The sequence below is a fragment of the Onychomys torridus genome, chromosome 7, assembly GCF_903995425.1.
Source record: "Onychomys torridus chromosome 7, mOncTor1.1, whole genome shotgun sequence".
NCBI classification, from domain to species: Eukaryota; Metazoa; Chordata; class Mammalia; order Rodentia; family Cricetidae; genus Onychomys; species Onychomys torridus.
Window position 1 is genome coordinate 56,933,032 of NC_050449.1, and position 20,720 is coordinate 56,953,751.

General features: G+C 41.6%; 1 protein-coding gene across 4 annotated transcripts in view; it reads right to left on the minus strand.

The window, feature by feature from the left end:
• Nucleotides 1–20,720, minus strand: part of Iqch (IQ motif containing H) — a 183,321-nt gene that overhangs the window by 29,896 nt on the left and 132,705 nt on the right. For all 4 annotated transcript variants that reach the window (XM_036193329.1, XM_036193330.1, XM_036193328.1 and 1 more), the window contains one exon: nucleotides 974–1,144. In XM_036193329.1, the coding sequence (XP_036049222.1) occupies nucleotides 974–1,144 (171 nt within the window). The remainder of the gene's footprint in view (nucleotides 1–973; nucleotides 1,145–20,720) is intronic.

The window sequence follows — 20,720 nt, forward strand, 5'->3', positions numbered from 1 at the left end:
GGTTTTGTTTTGCCTGTTTGTTTTCTAAAGAGAGAGAAAAAGAAAGAACATTAAGTTGGGTGGGGAGGAGAGGAGGATCTAGGAGGAGTTGAGGAAGGGGAAACAGTGAACAAAATATATCCTATGCTTTTGTTTTGTTTTGATTTTCAAGACAGGGTTTCTCTGTGTAGTCCTAGCTGTCCTGGAACTCACTCTGCAGACAAGCTGGCCTCAAACTCAGAGATCCACTTGTTTCTGCCTCCAAGTGCTGAGGTAAAAGGTGTGTGCCACCATGCCCGACGTGAAAAAAGATTCTATTAAAAAAATCCTGGGTAGGGGTGTGGCATGCTTACATTTTCCTTTTATTACTGTAGTTTTTAGGCCAAGGGGAAGAAGGGAGACAGGGCATCTTAGGGGAATTGCTACCATACTAGTGTGAGATGGTGGGGGCAGATTCTAAGGTGGCATCTTCAAGGAAGCAGGGTCCTGGTAAGATCGGAGGCATTTTAGCAGCTAGAAGTATTGCAGCCTGGTTGTGGCAGGGAATGGGGCGAAGGTTAAGTCTTGCCAGCCTCTGTCCTGATCTCCCAAGAGGATGTAGAAGGGGGAGAGACCATCAGTTTAAATAACTTCACCTGAAGATGCAGAGCAGCCAAGTCTAGCAGTTTGGGGTCTAGGGGTCTAAGTTCAAAACGGAAGTGAGGGCTAGAAAAACAGGCATGAGGGGTGTCAAAAATAGCTGCTCACTGACCTACTGTGGATTGATGTGGAGAGAACTGGGGAGTACCCAAACAGAAAGCCTGTGGCCTCTAGGCTCTCACAGCCAGCTTCCTCCTCCTGGGTGGCCTCCCCACTTTGATGGCAGAGACTGTCACATTGACAGGCCTCGTTTTGAAATGGCTCAGTTACTTCTCCGGCCTTTACCCTCTTTTTGCTCACCCAGCAGTTGAGTACTGCTGAATGTCATACCAACCAGAAAGAATCTGCTGCTTACCAGCTCTGCCTGGATGCTAAGGCGCCTTTTCTTCCTTTCTGTATCTTGATCAAAGCGGGGCACTTCCAAGGTGCTCAGACCACAATCCAAATGGCCATTTGTCAAGTACAGGGTGAGCTGAGTCATGGCTAGCTGGTCACTGTATGAGAGGTTGAGGCCTGTTGTCCATACCTGATTAAAACGTGAGTCAGAGAAGTAAGAGTATGATGAGACAGGAGAAGAAAGAGAGCCACACCAGTCCTAACTAGACCAAACAAGTGGCCAAGGAGATTCTTGGAGTAGAGATAGATGTCTTTGCTTCTGTTTCTGTATCACACAGCTGAGATAGGGGGCTCATTTCTCAGAACATTTGTGATTATATAAGAAGTTTTTTTTAAAAATGACAATACCTGGCCAAGATAATCTAACAAAGATCTTGATGATTTTTCTTGTTTGTTTGTGGTTTATTATTTCATAAGTGGGCAGGGCAATGTTCTCTACTGAGATTGGATAAAAGCTAAAGAGGGTGGTAAATAAAGTAAATACTGAGCATCTACTATGTGTTTAAGTGGCAGTGTCAAAAGGAGGTCATGTGCTACATCCTTCTCCTTTAAGTTTACATGTCATTTCAGATTCCCATGAGATCCCCAGAATCCAATTTAGTTGAATGTTCAAGGCAGAGCATGCAAGTCACTAGAGAGTCCAAGATTCAGAAGCCTAGGCCATGCCATCAAGATAACAGTGAATCACAGCACAGTGTAATGTACTATAGCAATGATTATAGAAATATAGAAAGGAAATAGAAAGGACGGACTGGGTTTGCTTGGTGGGTTTGCAAAGCTGCCTGTGAAGGAGGCGATTGGGCTTTACACTAGCACTAAAGCCATGGTCTGCATGGACTGAAGTACATATGGTATGCCAGGTACTTCACAGACTTCTTGGGTCTTTCTAGTCACTTTGTTCTCAAGACAGGGTTTCTCTGGGTAGTTTTGGTGCCTGTTCTGGGTCTCGCTCTGTAGACCAGGCTGGCTTCGAACTCACAGAGATCTGCCTGCCTCTGCCTCCCAAGTGTTGGGATTAAAGGCATGCACCAGCAATGCCTGGCCTATAGTTACTTTTAAAACCACAACTCACGTTAGAGATAAAGCAATAGGTCCAGGAGGTCCCTACGTCCACACAGTGAGGAAGGAATAGCGCTCAGATTCTAATCATATCTGTCTGGCTCCAAGCCCACCCTCCTCCTATGCACCTCCAGAGGAGAGGACATTGATGCTGTACCAATCCTCCAGTCAAATTAAAAGTCAGAGATGCAGAGGATCAGAACATGTTCCTGTTTAATACAGCCCCTGCCATGGAAGTGTCTTGTGGAGAAAACATAAAGTAGTATTTCTTCAGCATGGTGTAATTAGCAGTAATGCATTTTCACTGTAGGAAGTTGGAAACTAACACATTTTCACCAAGATTTGATTAAATATTTTTTTCCTCTTAGAAGGTCTGCAAGTGCCCCACTCACCAACTCTGTATGTTAAAATACATAATACAGTTGCCCTAGAGTGGACTCCTCTCAAACAAATCTAGCAGTGAGTGACTTGAGTTAGCATTGAATGTAAATGGCATCATTATAAGAATATTAAGGGGTCAAGCTGTCAAGGCCCCTTGCTAAACTGAAGCTAATTTCAGGATCATATTCACACAGTAATCCTCTTTCATAACAGCAAATAAATCACATTTGCAACAATTGTTAAAAACTAACTGCCAAGTATCTGCTGCAGTTGTAAATATCCTATTTGTCAGCTTAAATATTTCCCGCTGTATGGCAGTCCATGTAAATCAGACAGGGACAGCTCCTGTTCCCTCTGAGGAGAAAGTGAACTTGCTCTTCTTCCACGTCCTTCTCCAGAGTTTCTCCTTTTATGCTTTGGTGCTCTTGACCAAAAGGAGATGTATATACAAAAGACTGCTGATATTTATATTAATGATATTCATGTTTTGGTGATATGGCTTTTGATAAGAAGGTAGCATAGTCTAGGAAAGACAGAACCAAGGAATGAGAGGACCTGTGTGTGGCCTCACAAGCAGCCCACATTTAGACTAGTGTTGAAGCTCTCTCCAGCTCAGTGTCCTCAAGGGTCAAGGAGCAAACAGGAATACCTACCACACAGAGTTTTGAAAATCAAACAAAAACCCCAAATACACGCAAAATTGCCTTATAAACTTGAATACAAATGTTACTTATGATTACTAAGCATTCCTTTTAAGAGGACAGACTCCTCACGAAGCACATGTGAGCCCATAATCCCAGCACTCAGGAAGCTAAATCAAATAGAACCACAAGTTCAAAGCCAGTCTGGACTAATGTTGGGAAATGTTGTCTTTTTAAAAAAAAGTTCTTAGGTGGCACACTTTATGTGGCTACCATATGGTACTACTTCCTAACTGGTCTGCCCTGTAAGTGGCAGGTTTTGAGCAATACTGCTAGTATCTTAGCTCCATTTTACTGAGGATACTGAGAGCAAAAAGCTGTTTCATAGTTTGCCTGAGATGGTAGAGCATGGGCCAGAGCCCTGAATTTTCTAGAGGTTGGTATTTTTGCTTCTTGCTTCCTCAGGCTGTCTTAACTCCTTGGTTCACAAAGGAGATAGAACACATTTCCTTAAGCCTTTTCCTCAACAGCAGGCTTGCCTGATTTGCTCAGATAATTGTTCCTTTCTCCATCTGGTTTTCCCTGCTGAAAACATTGCCTAAGGCATGCTTGTTTGTGTATAGGAGTTCCAATACCCCCCTCTAGATCGTTAGCCCTTTAGGGGAAGCTGCTAAGTCTTTGTCTTCCTGCAGCCCCCAGTGTGTGGGGTATGGTTGGTGAAGCAGGGTACATCTACTATTTCAGTCCCATATTGTGAATGCCTCTGGAGCCATTCAGGAGCAAGCACCTGGGGGCCTCTTAGGGCTGAGTCCAGATTCAGATCAAGCAAATATTTCTCTGCACCTCCTTAGTGCCTATCCCATGTTCTCACTGCCTCTTACTTAATCTTATTTTTAAATTTCAATTTCAGTGTTAACTTTAAAAACTTACAGCTCCCTGCAGTGGATACTCCTGTCACAAGCAAGCCAATACAAAAGCACTCCGAGAAGGGACAAGGACAATGTGTACTTTGACATGACTTGTGATGGTGGCTTGTAATGACTGGCTTGCTTCATTCATTGCTTAGATTTGAAGGTAAGGCTCAGGCAGGAAAGACTCTCTCAAAAAACACCCAGTGTAATCAGTTTACTTCATAAGTAGAGGAACTCTGGCATAGGGAGTGGGGTGGTTCTTCCTGGGTCACAGCTAAAAGTCAATGGTGCACAAGAGCCTGCAAGTCCTACTTCTCAGTCGGAAGTCGCTTGATGATAAATGTTTGCTTGATAATTTTCAAAAATAATTTTGCTGAAAATAGCAAGAGTGCTAGGAAAACTCACATCATGGCCTTAAGAACACAAACAACACAAAATTATTCACCTCAGCATTACCTGTAATACTGAAAAGCATTTGGGCATTAGATAAGAAAATTACAGTATAGCCAAGTGATGGGACAGTGTGTGATATTATCATGAGAGATGATGGGTGTGAATAACTTGATGATATAGTGTGCACAAAAAAGAGAATAAAAGCTATAGGAGCAACATGACTTGAGCTTTGCAAAAATAATATGTACACAAAAGACTAGTTGACAATATAAAAACATGTTAACCATCAGTGTCAATATTAGCAAGAATATAACTGCAGTTTCATGGAGATTCTCAGACACATTGCAGATATGCAGTATCTAACATGGTAGCTGCCAGCCACATGTAAGCATTGGGCACTTGAAGTGTTGCTGGTATAGATTGAGATGTGCTGTTTGTGGAAAACACAGGCTAGATCTCCAAGACTGAGGAAATAAGAAGGAATGTAAAACATCTCATTAATAATAGTTTATACTATTGAATGCTGAATAGTATTACTCTGGTTATGATGGGTTAAATGAAAATGTTGATTATTTTCATCTCTTTGTTAACTTGTAAAAATGGGATTACTAGAAAATAAAAGTTATGCATGTGGCCTAACAGCCTCTAGTCCATTGCCACTTTAGTGAAGAGGTGTGCCCAGTTTGGGCAGAGAAGGCCCCAGCTCTCTACCTCCTTTCCTGTGCTCTGCTGCACTCAGAGGACCAGCACAGGCCAGAACTGTTCTGTTCTCAAGGGCAAGCGCATGCTCCTGTGTAAAAAGGAGCAGGAGAAAGACCCAACATAAAGCTCCCTTTGCCTTAGGTCTTCTGGACAGATGGAGGCCGCCTGCTCACCCCTGCTGCTTCTGCCTTTTTCTGGTGACAGGCAGGAATGGATGGGTGGTGCAGCATGCAGATGTGGGCAGCTGTGCTTTGGCCCTACATTCTGCAATTGTCTTCAAGTGCACGTAAAGTCCCATGGCAAAGCGTTTTGTCTTGCTAGCCTTCTTTCATGAACATCAGTGTAAGAATGAGACTGAGGGACTAGTTTATAAATTATAGGAGTCATCAAAGAATCAGAATTTCTGAGCTTTAAGAATCCACAGAAGCTTTACAAATTCATCTTCATGTTTTCATCTACTTTTCTTTTCTATAGGGAAATTGAGGCCCCTAGCAGTTAACGAGCTAGTTAGTGGTCCAAGCTTATGCTATCAGTGTCTGCGATATTTGTAATCCACAATTATGTCCTCTCTGGGTTCTACTTCCCTTGACTAGTCATTGGAGATTATGGTCTGGGTAGACCTTCCCTTCGTTGCCCTCAGATATGTCTATGAGGCCAAGTAGGGATTATGAAGATTTGCCATCTGGTGGTTAACGGTTTTTAAATGTTTTATTATTTTCCAAATTGGCCAATCTTAAGAGACCTAAGACTGAAAATTCACTCACTACAAGGCTGGTACCAGTCCTTTGGAGTAAACTGTGATGGATGGCCATTCTCTTCAGCAGCCTGTTTGGCTGAGGGATGTAGGAATGACTTCCCTGCCCATAGTTTTGTTCAGATTCCCAGTCCTAAATCTTATGGGAAATCTATTATTGGACCATTTGATTCTTCCTAGAGAAAGGCCAAGCCATCTGTCAGGCCAATGGGCAGCTCTCCTGGGAGTAGTATAATCCAGCTGTGGCTAGGCCAGGGTTCCTTATGCTCTTCTGGATTGGGTAAGAGGCAAACAAAGAACTTATTTCCCACATACAACTAAGTGACAGACAGAGGACTTATTTCCCTTGTACAATTTCAGAGGCTGGAAATTTGTTGAGGGTGTTGAGCAAAGGGATGACATGCTCTGGTGTTTGTCTTTAAGGAGTTGATGAGCAGTAAGAGAAGGAAGAGACCATGAGCAGCAAGGGTGGAGACAGGTAGAATGGCACCGTCACAGTTTGGGGACGGGTGACAGTGGCCAGACCAGTGTCAGCACCAGTAAGGGGACAAGGAGAGTTTTTGACAGACACATTTCGAGAGTAGGCCTCAGTGGACATACTGATGGGTTTGATGTGAGACATGAGACAAAGAGAAGAATCGACGATGCCTCTGAGCTCTTCCCCAGAAGATGGAAGGATTATGCCTAGTGGAACCCATTAAAGACTAATTAGAGGGTAAAATCCAGACTCGAGGCTTAGATGTGTTCAGCTTGGGATACCTCTGTTGGACAATGTTTTAGTGGGTAGGATGTGAGCTCAGGCACCTCTCCTTTCTCACTGGATGTCAGGAGCATGTGTTGGGCTTCACTTGAGGCTTAAAGATGGCTTAGGCCCTGGTAAGGAGGCAGCTCATCTCTGATGGCATTTTTGAGCATGGAATACCAGGCTTTCCTTGGCTGGGAAGACAGGTGAGGTCCATAGGACCCAAGACCTTGTCTAAGAAACTATGGCAGAGATAGGTTATCCTGCTTCTCTAGCTTATGCCAAGGTGCACTAAGCTTGGGAAGGATAGAATGGATGGACTGGGGGACAGAAGTACCAGCAGTGGAGGGCTAAAGAGGACAGTGGGTTGAGGGAGGCAAGTGCCTCCTGCATTGAGACTTCTGGACCAGTTACAGGAACTTGCTGAGGGTGCTATCCTTGTCTCTGCTGTCTGGCATTCAGCGATCCCCCCTATCTCTAGGCCTACTTCCTTCTCTATTAACACATGCCAAAGGCTGCAGTTGCAGCTTGATAGTGGAGTACTTGCCTAGCACACATGAGGCCCTAGATTCAATCTCCAGTACTGTCAAATCGAACCAAATACAGTGGACCTAATGGCATGCATCCCTGCGGTCTGTTGTGAAGTGACTACAGGAGATGGTTTGTGAAGCTATTATTGCAGGGGGCTAGCAGACCCAAGTCTGTTTGGGCCCATGATCCTTCTTCCCTTAGGACTGTGAAGACAGTCAGGGCAGTGAGAGGACTCAATTGTGGGATTCTGAATTTGATATACTTGCCCATGTCTCAAAGCAGAACAGGCCCCAGCATCCCTGTAACCACGAAGATGTGATCTCCTTGTCATGGTAAATGACATCTCTTTCCCCCTCTTTTATCATTTAAATGCCAGACAGCATTGAGCACTCCATGTGGTAGATACACCTGACCCTTAATTTTTAAATAAGTGAGTATACCATACTGAAAGAATTTTCAATTAGTAAAATAGTTATAGGATTGTGATATTAGTAAGAGTTGTTCGCATTACATTTTTAAAAAATCAGTAAACAGGCAGAGGGAACAGCTGCCTCTTGGCCTGTTGCCACCTAGTGGCAATTGCTGGGATAGCCCAGTGTCTTAAAGAAGTCTCTCTAAGAGATGGGAACAATCACCTACTGAACTACCTGTTCAACAATGGAAACTTCTGGAGTCCATCCTGGAATTCTTCCCCATGTTTTTATTACTATTATTTACCCTCAGACCATGAGAAATTACAGCTCCATAATGCTAACTTTAAACAGCTAGAGCATCCATCCTTGGATATTGCCTGCCCCTTATTTTGATTCTTAGAATCTATTGGGTCAGAGGTAACAAAGCATCTGGGTCCCATCTCTTAGCAGTCAGGGCCAAGTAACCCATCATTCCTAAGGCCTCTATGATTTTTTCTTTCATATTTAGATTAAAAAATGTTTAGATTTTTAAAAAAAGTTTGTGGTTTTCAAGTATGAAAATTATTTAAAACGTGTCCCCAAAGTAGAAGATGTCAGTCAAGTGCAAGAAAACTCTTAAGCAATGATGGTTAAATCAGAATCCATTAGAGTGTATTTGGACACACTTGAAATGATGAGGACAGGGAAAGTATCTCTAAAACTGGAAACGCTCTGGGTGCCAGGGGCTCTTAGACAGTTCTATCATGCAAGCACAGAGTGACCCTCGTCATCCCACCTCTTCACTTTAGGAGAACGGTGGAGATGGGCTGACCTGCTCTGGTGGTGTAATTCAGTGAAGGGCTGATTGGGAGCAAAGCCCAAATTCTTAACCCTTGGTCTAGCACATCCATGACATCCAGTTACCAGCGCCGATAAACCAGCTTTCTCTATGGAGCCAGAAGCTTCTCTGTTACTATAGAAATTCTTTCAGGAGATGCCAGAATCACACTAGAGCTTGATTTGGTTATCTAAAGTGAGAAAATTTGAAATTTAAACCTGTAGCAGCAGCAGCAGCAGCTACATTTGTTTTTCCACTTAAAAAGATCACAATTTTTAAATACACTCTTGCATTTTCTGTTTTCTATTTCAAGCTTCTTCTGTTATCACAATTTATAATCCTTCTTGTGTTATTAAAAGCTGATGACATAACTGGTATTATTTATAATCTTAGTGTACACAATTACACACTCATTTTTCTATTTTTCTGTTTAAGTATTTTCTTGCTTTTCTATGTTTTTTGGAAGGCCATTTTCATATTCGGACATTGAGTACTAAACACTAATAAACACGAAAATCTAATTTTTGTAATCCATTTTTACAAGACTAGTGATTGTCTGTTCCTCCAATAGGAACCCTACACTATAGGGTGGAGCTTTTTGACTTTCATGCTGTAAACATCAGGACTAGCACATGATTGGCTTTTGAGAAGTGCCCTTTATGGGGTGCTATAAATAACCTCTAAAAGGCTTTTTTTTGTGAGAGTTTACAAAGCAGAAGAGCTCTTGTGTAGCTCCCAGCAGGAAGGGTTCCTATGTGCAGTCCTTGTAGGCATGGGGGACTTTTGTCCAAAGCAAGGACTTCTTTGGGTGAGTATGAGAGCGCAGAGGAGAGGCTTCCATTCCCAGGGTGCAGATGCACTCCAGCACAGTCCCCCTTTGCTCCCTAGCCTGCTCAGTAGCTCTAGGAAACCATAATATCTACTGAACAATAATTTTGGTTGCAGACTATGTAGGCAGAAACGTGCATTGTGAACGTGGTGGATTTGGAGTTGGTCTGGTGCAGCTGCTTCAGATCCTAGGGGCAAGGCTTGGAAAAGGAAGAGACATGGTTGGAAGCAGTTCAGACTGCAGTTCAGAGTTCTTGATGCTAAGTCCAAGGCTAGTTTGTTTATGCTTAAGAAATTAATATCTAGAGAAGAAAATGAGACCAAGAACAAGAACCTGTTTTCCATTCCTGTGTCCTGACCAACACCTAGCCCAACACTCCTGACAGAAGTCATGCCAATACATTTTCATTGGATGATTAAATAACATGGGAAGGGATCTCAGTTAAATCCCAAAAGTTAAACTTACACCATGTTTATCCTGTGACCCATCGATTTCACTAGTGGACATATAATTAAAACAAAGGATTTCTGCAAAACCTTGCATGAATGTTCAAAGAAAAGATCATTTGCTTTCCATCTCCAAGAAGCAGTCAAGAACAAAAGTCAAGAGCCAATAACTACACTATAGTGTCTGCCCTAACTCTGCCTATAGTTACAAAGGATCAGGGCTCAAACAGCTTTATGTCTGCCAGGCTCTTTCAGTAAAAGTAGAAGCAGTTAATATCCTTTAACTGGTGGAAAAACAAAATGTGGTAAAGCCATACAAGAGAATACAATTGAACCATAATAAAGAATAATTGGAACAACAAAAACCTGCTACCGTATGACTGAACCTTGAAAACACTGTAAGAGACAGAAAATAGTTCACAGTGTCTGATGGGAAAAGGATGGGAAAGGGCTGCTAATGGGTCTATACTCATCTGGGGAGGGCAGTGAAATAAATGTAAAAGTTGGTAAAGTCTGAATACATGCAAAACTACTAAATACCTTCTTCAAAAAGGATCCTTTATGGCGTAAAGTGTATCAATACAGCTGTTACACATGCATCCACACAACCTAGTCTCCAGAAAGCTCACTATAATATAGGTAATTGCACAAACTGTGTGTCCCTTATTTGGATGTGCTTGTGTATAAATGATAACTGAATGAAGAGGTCTGTGAGAAACCTTTTCTAAAACTGCCTGACAGGTTTGCTTTAGTTACTCTTCAAGGCACAACCTTATAAAGCTTTGCTATGTCCAACAAATATCTGTCACATATACTAAAGCGAGTGGCCAGCAGAGGCTAATACACAGGGCTTACTAAGCAGCCATGGGATGGAGGAAATAACAACCCATTAGCATAATATCATATGCACAGTATCAGACAGACTCAGTGCACTCTAAGAACAGAGTCACTCTTCAAAAACCGGGCTATATTTCCACCTGCTCTGCACACAGCCTGTCATTTTGTGTCAGCTTCTGGACTGAGTTGGGCTGGGCACCATCAGATCCCCAAGGAAGGTAGGGCTGGTCAGACTGGTTAGCACAATGGCACAGTAAAGCTGTGTCCTAGACACCCCTTTCACCTCTCTCTCTGCTCATTCTCCACAGACTGCATCCCCCACCCCAAGACTCTATGTCTCCAACAGGGACTCCCCTCATCTCCACCAGGTTAGTCCAATACTGAATCCTGATTTATTTGGTGGTGGTGGAGGCATGGCTCCTGGATGACATGTTTATCCTAGTACAGCCTTTGGAGGATGGTTATCTGTAGGTGAACCTGGATTCCACTTTGCCTTTGCTGCCTACGGAGTCTTGTGTTGGAAAGAGTGGGCATCCTATCAAGACACTATGTCATCATTTTTATGGATGTGGTATTTAGGAAACTGCTATTTGATCTCATGTAGGGCAGACTGCAGAGAGGAAATCCGGGAAAAGAAAGAGGAAGGGAAGTGAGTATGTCCTAAGGGCTGCTAGGTGCAAAGCATTGTGGTATTTGTCATCATCCTCACAACAGCCTTGTGGAGTAGGTATCAAACGTGTTTAATATAATTGAAAATAGAGGTTCAAAGATTCCAAGAAATGTGCTGTCAGCTCCCAGATAAGGCAGGGAAGGGCTCAGTTGTCTGCCCTGGTGGTAGTCTTAGGAGAGCTTGCCATTCTTCAGCATCCTGCGGTCCTGTGCTTTCCTTAAGGAGGGGGTAAATTTCATTGATATGTTTGGGTTTTGGAAAGGTTCCTTACTCTGCCTGAATAGATTTCAGTGGTTGGTTTAATATCACTTATATACTTAGGAATTGGTCTAGAAACTTAAAGAAATTAAAAAACAGACCTATGTTAAGTAGGTCCTCCAGGTCAGCTAGGCCTGTGGCATGATGGGCAGGTCATCTTCTCAGAAGGGGTTCTTTTCATTTACATATACAGATTTGGATCCAACAGTCAGTCAGTAAATCTTATGTATAAGAAAGTGGAATGTATGTTGAAAGGAGTATACATAGTGTTAAAACATTTCTATTTATGCAAAAGATTCATGTAATTTTATAAAGCATTTTAAGTGCTGTGCTAGACTGTACTAGTAACAGATGTTCAAACACATGTTTACGTTGTTGTTTTACTGAAAAGTCATGGACTACCTGATATTTTACTTTTAAAACATCATACCAATGCCATCACATTTTAAGTTAGCTTGAATTAGTTATTACTAGAAAAACATGAATAATTTAAAATAAGAGGAGGCTCTAAAAACAAACAGCGCCAATAGAGCCCGAGGATTTTGTTAAAGGAGCCCTTCAGAATTCCAGGCTCTGGGACCCTTCTTGTTCTTTTTCTGCAAAGACAGATGGTGTCAGTAATTGCCTATATATTTAATTAAGTTAAAAAGCTACATAGGAAGGAAAGCCTTGGCAAAAAACAGGAAATTTTGTGTTATGAGTAAAGAAAGCAAACGAGCGGACACTGGTGACATAAGACAGCACCCCCAGCCCCCGATACTCACACTCTCATGTACTGGAGTGTGGGCTGCATTTTATCCATCTAATTAGAAGAAGGAGAAGGAGAAGGAGGGAGGAGGGAGGAGGGAAGAAGGAGGAGGAAGAGGAGGAGGAGGAGGAAGGAGGAGGAAGAGGAAAAGGAGGAGGAGGAGGAGGAGGAGGAGGAGGAGGAGGAGGAGGAGGAGGAATACCACTAGGAACATCAACAGCAGCGCTTTTATGTTTTTGACCAACTGAAGGAGAAAGACCCTACCTGTTGCGGCTCTACCATCTGACCTAACTCTCAATCACTTTTGACTTAACACTTGAGCAGTTACTCTAAACCCCCTTTATATTGTTTGCCAGGATTTCTCACCTAGCAGACTGGCTAATCATTGTGAAATTATTATGGGGGCCAGCGAGCAGGAACTACTTGTAGAAAGTGGTTTGGAAAACTGACTTAACCATTCTTGTGGTGTCTGTTTTCAATGTTCCCATCCCGTGAATCCACCTTCTGGCTTAATGGCAATATGGTGCTCCCAGCTGTGGTATAGTATATGGGCTGCACATTTAAACTTTTAAAGCTTAAAAATGGCTACCACAACACTGATTTTATTCTATTTCTCTTAGTCATTAACATTTAACGATTACCTTATGTGCTGAGCACAAGGATGGAATATATTAACAAAAATAGGAGATGTGTTTTTCTGGCTTTAAGCTGTTCAACTCAATTCAACAAGCATATTGAGGAAATGAAAGGGAACAGACATTTTCTCTGGTGTATGCATGGTGGGGGAGGGCATGGTGCTTACCAAGGAGTCACCGTCAAGCCTGCGCAGTACCAGTGTTTGCTGGGAAAGAACATAGGCTTCGTAGTCACATAAGCCGTGGTAGGAATTCTGAATTAGCCACCAGCTGTGAAACCCAGAACATGGCACTGTGGCCTCAGTTTCCTCCTTTGTAAGTTAGGATACTGATCCACAGTGATTTGCTCTATCAGTACTTTACCTCAGCTCAAAGAGGCTAGAGGACTAGGCAGCAATTGAAAGGGAATTAACTAAGGTAGGTCTCCAGATACAGCTGACTTTTGAAGGAAGGGAATTTAAAATTGGCACATTAACAGACAAAAAGGGAAAGACAAGTAATGATGAAGGTAGACTGAAAGAGGTAGTTCGAGAATACGTTTGTTGAAAATGGAGTCACTAATCCTGCTTGTTTTGGGGAGTTCTGTGGATTTGATACATGAACCCCACAACAGTGCTAGATGTATTGCAGAAGGGAATGGTTCAGGTTGTTTGAAAAACTAAGTAAGACTTGGAGCAAATTATCTTGGGTATAGTGATTCCAACATTATGGTACAGGAAAAATCCAAGTTTGAGTGTTAAGGGCAGTTTTGTGGAGCCCATTCAACTCAATAGGAATGGACAACTTGACTTAAAAAATGGGTGGGGACTGACCATTTCCTGAAGAAGACAGACCAGTGGCCAGTAGACATATTACAGGTGTTCAACTAATTATCAGTGAAATGCACATTGGAACTGTGAGATATTTCCTCATACCTGTTGAAATAGGTATTTCCATGGTGTGGGGATGGTCCACTCATTTCCTCTCTCCCGTACAGAGGATCATGTCCTGGAAGCTTGGTCCCCAATGTGATGAAATTTTTAAGGGTTATATTCTAGTTGGAGGTAAGTAGTTCATGAGTGAATAGATTAATACTGGTTTTTCAGAATAGAAAGGGTAAGTTCTCTACAGAACAGGTGGTTCTCAGGAAGTCCACCATTCCTTCTCACTTCCTCCTTTAAAAAATCTATTGTTATTATTACATGTATGTATGTGCATACACAAATATATACATGTGCACAAAGGATATATATATATATATGGATATCTATATGCACACACACATATACACACATATATGAGACATGTGAGCCATAGCATACATATGGAAGTCAGAGGACAACTTTCTGGAGTTGGATCTCTCCTTCCACCCTTATGTGGATTCCAGAGATCCAACTCAGGTTGCCAGACTTGTACAGCAAGCATCTTTCCCTGCGGAGCCATCTCTCTGGTTCTTTTACCTCTTGTCTTACCATAACAGTTAAGGGGGATTTTAAAACTAATGTAGATTTCCATGTGGGATTGAATTTTGAGACATATTTTGAGGGGAGGGACGGTGTATATTAATAGGCAAAAGAGAAAGGGGGGGAAGGAAGGAAGGAAGGAAGGAAGGAAGGAAGGAAGGAAGGTAGGTAGGAAAAAGGGAGGCAAGTTGAAATGCAGGAAAGAGTAGGAGGTGGTTAGAGAATGCAAGTACATCTGGATGTGCTTTTGCCCTTGAGATAATATCCACTGTGAAACCCTCAGGGGCTAAGTTCTAGTTCAGCTCCTGAGCCTCCAGATAGGGAGGAGAAAAACATGCTCTATATTGTATGAAAAATAATTTCTTCAAAAAAAAAAGATTCAAATTGAAGAAAGAATAAAAAATGTGATACTGTATTGCATTATGACTATAGTTGGCGATACTGTGTGCCTGAAGTCTGGCATACAGGACTAGTCTCTCACAAACAAGACAGCATAGGAGGGGATGGATGTGTTATCACTTGATTGTACTAATCATTCTGCAGTGTATATACACATTAAAATATCACAGTGTGTACCTTAAACACAGTTTTTATTTGTCAACTATACCTTCATAAAGCTAGGGAGAAGGAAAACAGCCTTGCAAGGGAACACCCATCCACAGAAAGTGAGGTGACAGCTGAAGTTGGAGGAGATTGTCAGCTTTATTTCTGCCACGTTAGATGGCAAGAGGCACACCCTTGTGTAGGGGATCTTCTGGTCTCTCTTAGCATTAACAAGAAAGCTTCCCTGCCCCCATGTTTATTGCCTTCCTAAATACTGCAAAAATGTGGGTCTTCTGAACAGCATACAGGCGGTGAGCATGCCAAGATTCTCTCTGCCCTGGAGGTGTTTCTGGAGAGAGAAGTGTCTTGGTTATGAAAGGAAATAAGGATGTGAGAGACATTGGGAAAAGCAGCTAACAGAAACAAGGCTGCTGTGGATGTGAAGTGTCCCCTCAAAATGTTCACGTTCTGAAAGGTTGGTCCTCAGCTGGTGATGATGTTTTGCGGAATTCTGGGAACTTCAGGTGTTAGTCCAGCTAGAAGAAGCAAGTTGCTGAAGGCAAGTTCTTGAGAGCTCTACTTCCCCTGGGTCCCTTGTCTGTATCTCCTTTCTTCTTGTCCATCAGGAGGTAAAGAAATATAAATGTGATTTCACACTATAAAACCTGTCATCACGTCCTTGTGTTTTGCTGAAGTTTGCATCCTCACTTGTATGCTGCAGGTCTCTATCACTAACACAAAAATGCAATGTGAAAGGGACAAGTATTTTGTTTTACTGCTTCAGGATCCTCTGGGATCTACTTCCCCTTCACTAGGTATTAAGTTGTGATGAACAGTGTGCCTTTTATAGCATTTAGAAACACTGACTAATAGGCACTTCTGTTTATACCAAAGGCCTATTAAATTTTAATTTAGATATACACGATTAACCCTCTTATATATAAATAAAATACCTTCCCTAAAGAGGAAAAGTAAATCTCACTGAGCTCCCTTTGTGAATTCCTTATATATCTTGAAAACAAAGATAAGGAGCTCTTGCAAATGATATTACCAGAGGGGGACTGAGAGAGAAGTATTCATTCATTCATTTAATAAATATTTATTCAGCATCTATTATCTGCCAGACAGGGTGCTAGGTGCTTGAGTTACAGAAATGAGCAAGAAGGAATTATGATGTTTCTGTAGACCTCTGGTTTTGCATCCTCTAAAATAAATGTATTCATTTTTGATGTTTATATATCACTTTGAGATGATAATGCTCAGTGAGTTTTTAAAAATAATGCTAATTCCATTCAGATTCCACTCACAGTTTGAGAACCTGCTGAGGGTCTCTGTGACAGTTTTACATGTGCTTATGGTATTTGATTTAGTAACAACAGCACCTTGCATCTAGCTGCTCAGCCTCTCAGAGCATCCTGTGAAAAACAGGGCAGGAATTCTCCATTTGCTAACGATAGATCAAGGCTCAGTGAGTCATCTAAAGTATCATACTGGCCGGTGTGAAGAAAGAGGCGGACACTCACAGCATCACAGTGAAATATTTCAGATGAGTTTTCTGTTGCAGGGTGAGACTGCATTTTCAGAGAATATGGGTTTGATATGTCCATGTATTGAAAGGTTCTGATACAACTTGCATTCAGAGGTGGGAGCCTGAGGATATAATTGTGACATGGATGGATTAAAGCACCAGTGGATTAAAAATCTGGATGCACTATTGGGAAGTATTAGAGCTGTGAAGGGTGGGGCCTAGTTGGGGGTTGTTGTCCACTGGGGCTAAGGATGGAGTTTGTCCTCTGCCCCCTGTGCATGATATTCAGCTTTGCTTCAGGCTCACAGCAATGGAGCCAGCTAGTCACAGAACAAACCTCTCAAACTATAATCTAAAATAAATGTTTCCTCCCTTTATATTCTTTTTCTCATATATCAACAGCAAAAGTTATGAGCAATGTGATATGGCATATGGTCTGATATACACCGGAGGCTCCACTTTTGTCTTCCCTCACAGTTCTTATATTGTAATAAATCTTGTGTTTTGTAACCACTCTATTGATAAAGGGTCATTATTAAGCACTTGTATCCATTTTTCATCTCAACTCTTTTTTTCTTTCTTTCTTTTCTTTTTTTTTTTTTTAGTTTTTCGAGACAGGGTTTCTCTGTGTAGCTTTGTGCCTTTCTTGGAACTCACTTGGTAGCCCAGGCTGGCCTTGAACTCACAGAGATCTGCCAGGCTCTGCCTCTCGAGTGTTGGGATTAAAGGTGTGTGCTACTACCACCTGGCTATCAACTCTTTTCTTAAAGATTGGATTTAGGTAGGGGCATAGTGTAGTCTATAATTTCTGCCTAGAATGAGCAGCTTTGGGTTTAGTCCCACATACAGCAAAAAATGAAGCAAAAAATTTAATTTCCTTTCCCTGTTTCTGTTGTAGAATATTATTTTAAGGTATGTTGCTTTTGTTTATGTTGCATTGCTTAACTGTGAAGCTGTGTTACTGTGCCTGTCTAAAACACCTAATGGTCTAAAGAACTGAATAGCCAATAGCAAGTTAGGAGAAAGGATAAGTGGGGCTGGCAGGCAGAGAGAATATATAGAAGGAGAAATCTGGTGTAGGGGGCAGGAAAGAAGAAGCAAGAGAAGGAGGAGGACTTCATGGGCCAGTCACTCAGCTACACAGCCAGACATGGAATAAGAAACAAAGAAAAGTATATAGGAATAGAAAAGGAAAAGGAAAGCTGGAAAGAAACAAGCCAAGCTAAGGCTGGGCATTTGTAATTAAGAGAAAGAAAAAAAAAAAAACAAGCCAAGCTAAGGCCAGACATTTATAAGTAATAAGCTTCTGTGTGTGTTTTATTTGGGGGCTGGGTGGTGGGCCCCCAAGGAGAAAAGAGTAAAGTAATAATAGTTTTCTATTTAAATATACCTGTCAGCATTCATAAATGATATTTTTTCACAAAGTTCACAATTATTATGGCTGAAGAGATGGCTCCATGGGTAAAGTGCTTGCTGCACAAGTGTGAGGATCTGGGTTCAATCCCCAGCACCCATGTCAAAAAAGCCAGGTGTGGTGGGGAGTGCCTGTCATCCCAACCCTTGAGAATGGAGACAGGGATCCCTGAGATTTATTGGCTAGGTAGTCAAGTTCCAAGTTCAGTGAGAGACCCTATCTCCAAAAAAAAAAAAAAAAAAAAAAGTCACAGTGACAGAGTTACAGTGGTGCATGCCTTTAAATCAGCACTTGGGAGGAAGTCTGGGGACTGGCAGTCAGCCTGGTCTGCACACTGAGTCCCAGGCCAGCTGGGACTACATGAGACCCCATCTCAAAACAAAATAAGGGTGGAGAGTGATTGTAGAAGACCACTTATGTCAACCTTGGCCTCCATACACACGCACACACATGAATGAGCAGCCTCTCTGCCATTTACACACACATGAACACATACATACAGTTCATAGTTATCTACAAGCAAAGAATTTTTAAATCTAGGATTTCAATGGACAGTACTTTTGACAGTTTGTTTAAATGTTACATAAATTCATATTTATATAACGTAAAACATCATATTTATAAGACAGATTATCATCTTTCTCGATTTGTGTTGTGTAAGTTGGTTTTTATTTTTACAACTTCTTCCTACTGGGGACACATTCTTTCTTACACTCCTCCAATCTTAATTATCCCTCAGCTCCCAACCCACCTATTCTGTAAAAACCTCTGTTGATTGCTCCAAACAGAAGGGACCTTGCTCTTATCTGAATGCACACAGCCAGCGTTGTGGCAGTTAAACTGACATTACCTTTTTGATGTCTCTTTTATTGTTCTTTGAAGTTGTCAGTTAAGCCTTTTCTTGTGATTCATTTTTCCAGTTTGTCTCCCCAGCTAGATTGTGCACTCCCTGAAGGCAGGCACTTACCCATCTCTATTATCTCTGCATCTTCTCTAGCACCTGCTAGAATGGCATGTGCATAATAGATGCTCAATAAACACTTGTTTCATTAGTGTTTCTCCTAAATGAGTAAACTCAAAAGATCTTGATTTCCTACAAGTTCCAAAAGCCCTTCTACTAACTAATAATAATTAGATAGTTAAACTAAAGGGACTGACATTGTGATAACTCTCATGGAAGTGCAGAACATGCAAGTAACCTTAATTCATTTTCTAGAGGATGTAGAAAGCCACAGAGGCAATATGCATGCCTAGGAACCTTAAGAGTACAGACCACTGGAAACCTATAGCAAGTGAGACTGGATGAGAGATACAAAGTAGCTGACAGAACACATGGCTTGTTTGTCTTTGTTCCCTCAACAAGGGATATCACAATAGGCCCTCAGAATGTGTTTGTTTAAAGAACATGTCAATCTCTCCCCAACCTAAAGCTTTTGGGAGTACTTGATGTTCCTCTTAGAACTGTCCACTCTACAAACCCTAAACAAAACCTCTCCCCTCATTCTTTGGTGAGAAGATCAGATCCTCAACAGGGCTGCCACAAAACTGCCTTCTGGAGTACTATGTATTCTGCATGCAGTCTCTAAAGGCCTGGGATTTCCCATCTCTAGTATCCTGAAATCTCAGACCTATTACCCTGCTGGGAACTGTCTGTACCATGCTCCACCACCTCCATTCTCCAGGGACCAGCTCTCTTCCTTTTATTCCCATACAATGCTGTGTTCTGTCTGGTGCTCCCAGTTCCATTTATTTGGTTATTTATTCAGAAGCAAAATCTCAGTATTTAGCCCAGGCTGGATGTCTGGTGTCTATTATTTAAATCCTTATTTCCAAAACCATTCTCCCACTCTACTACTTTAGACTCCCATTTTCATCTCCTGTGGTTGGGACAGAATTTTTACTTCCTCTCTGAGTTAATTTATAGCTGTGGGCTTGTCCTTAGTCACCCCTCTCATTTCTCTGCTTTTCCTTGGCTGTGTCCCCTTTGATTCTATCATGCCAGTATGGTAAATCAGAGGTCCCGGCTGGGGCTACCTAGCACAAATCTGAATGGATGTTGACACCTAAGTTTTCTGCTTCTCGTGTCTATTCTAAGATGTGTGTATGTAAGTGAAAATATGTACATAAATATGCTTTCTAAACTAGAACACTCTACACAAACCTATGATTATCATTATTCATATATTTCTCTGATTAGAAATTTAACACGTCTTTGTTTACTCTTGAAAATGCAAATGTAGGGACTAGGGTGTAGTTTAGCATATACAAAGCCGTAGGTTCAACCCATAGTACTGAAACATATGAATGAGTATAAACACATACATTAATTAAACTATAAAGGGAAACACAGGAAACAAAATAGCAGCCATTTTCTCTGTTACTTCCCTAGTTCTGTTGTAAGGAATTGCCACAAGTTCGCTGGTGTAAAGGGGCACAAATGGAAGGTTCAAAGTCAATGGTGGAGTGTGGTGGAGTGTCCCCTCTCTCTCTCCAGCCCTCCTGCCTCCTTAAAAGGGACCTGTGGTAATCCAAAAAAGGTCCCTAGATAATCTGAGATAATCTCCCATCTCATTGTTGAATTCCTAATAATCACATCTATAAAGTCCTTCTGCCATGTAAGGTATCATAATTATTCATAGAAAATAAAGCATACAGAGTCACAGAATATCACATGTGTAATCTTGAATAAATAAAAGCATATTATAGAATATATGTATATACATATATAAAAATCTCTAAGAGACTTAAAAACGCATAGAGTGCAACTATATATTATTTCTGGTGCCTCCATGTACACTAAAAGTATAAAGATGTATACAATTGTCAACCCACTAAAATTAAGGTGGAAATCCACAAGGAGGAGGAGGAGCTACATGCTCAGCAGGGTACCCAGGACTGGGGTGCTGCTGATGTCACTTATCTTTGAGGTGGGGAGAGGGCATATGATATTGATTGCATAATTTCTTAGACCTTTTTGTTTCTGAACTATTTCCCACTCCATGATTTGAAGAA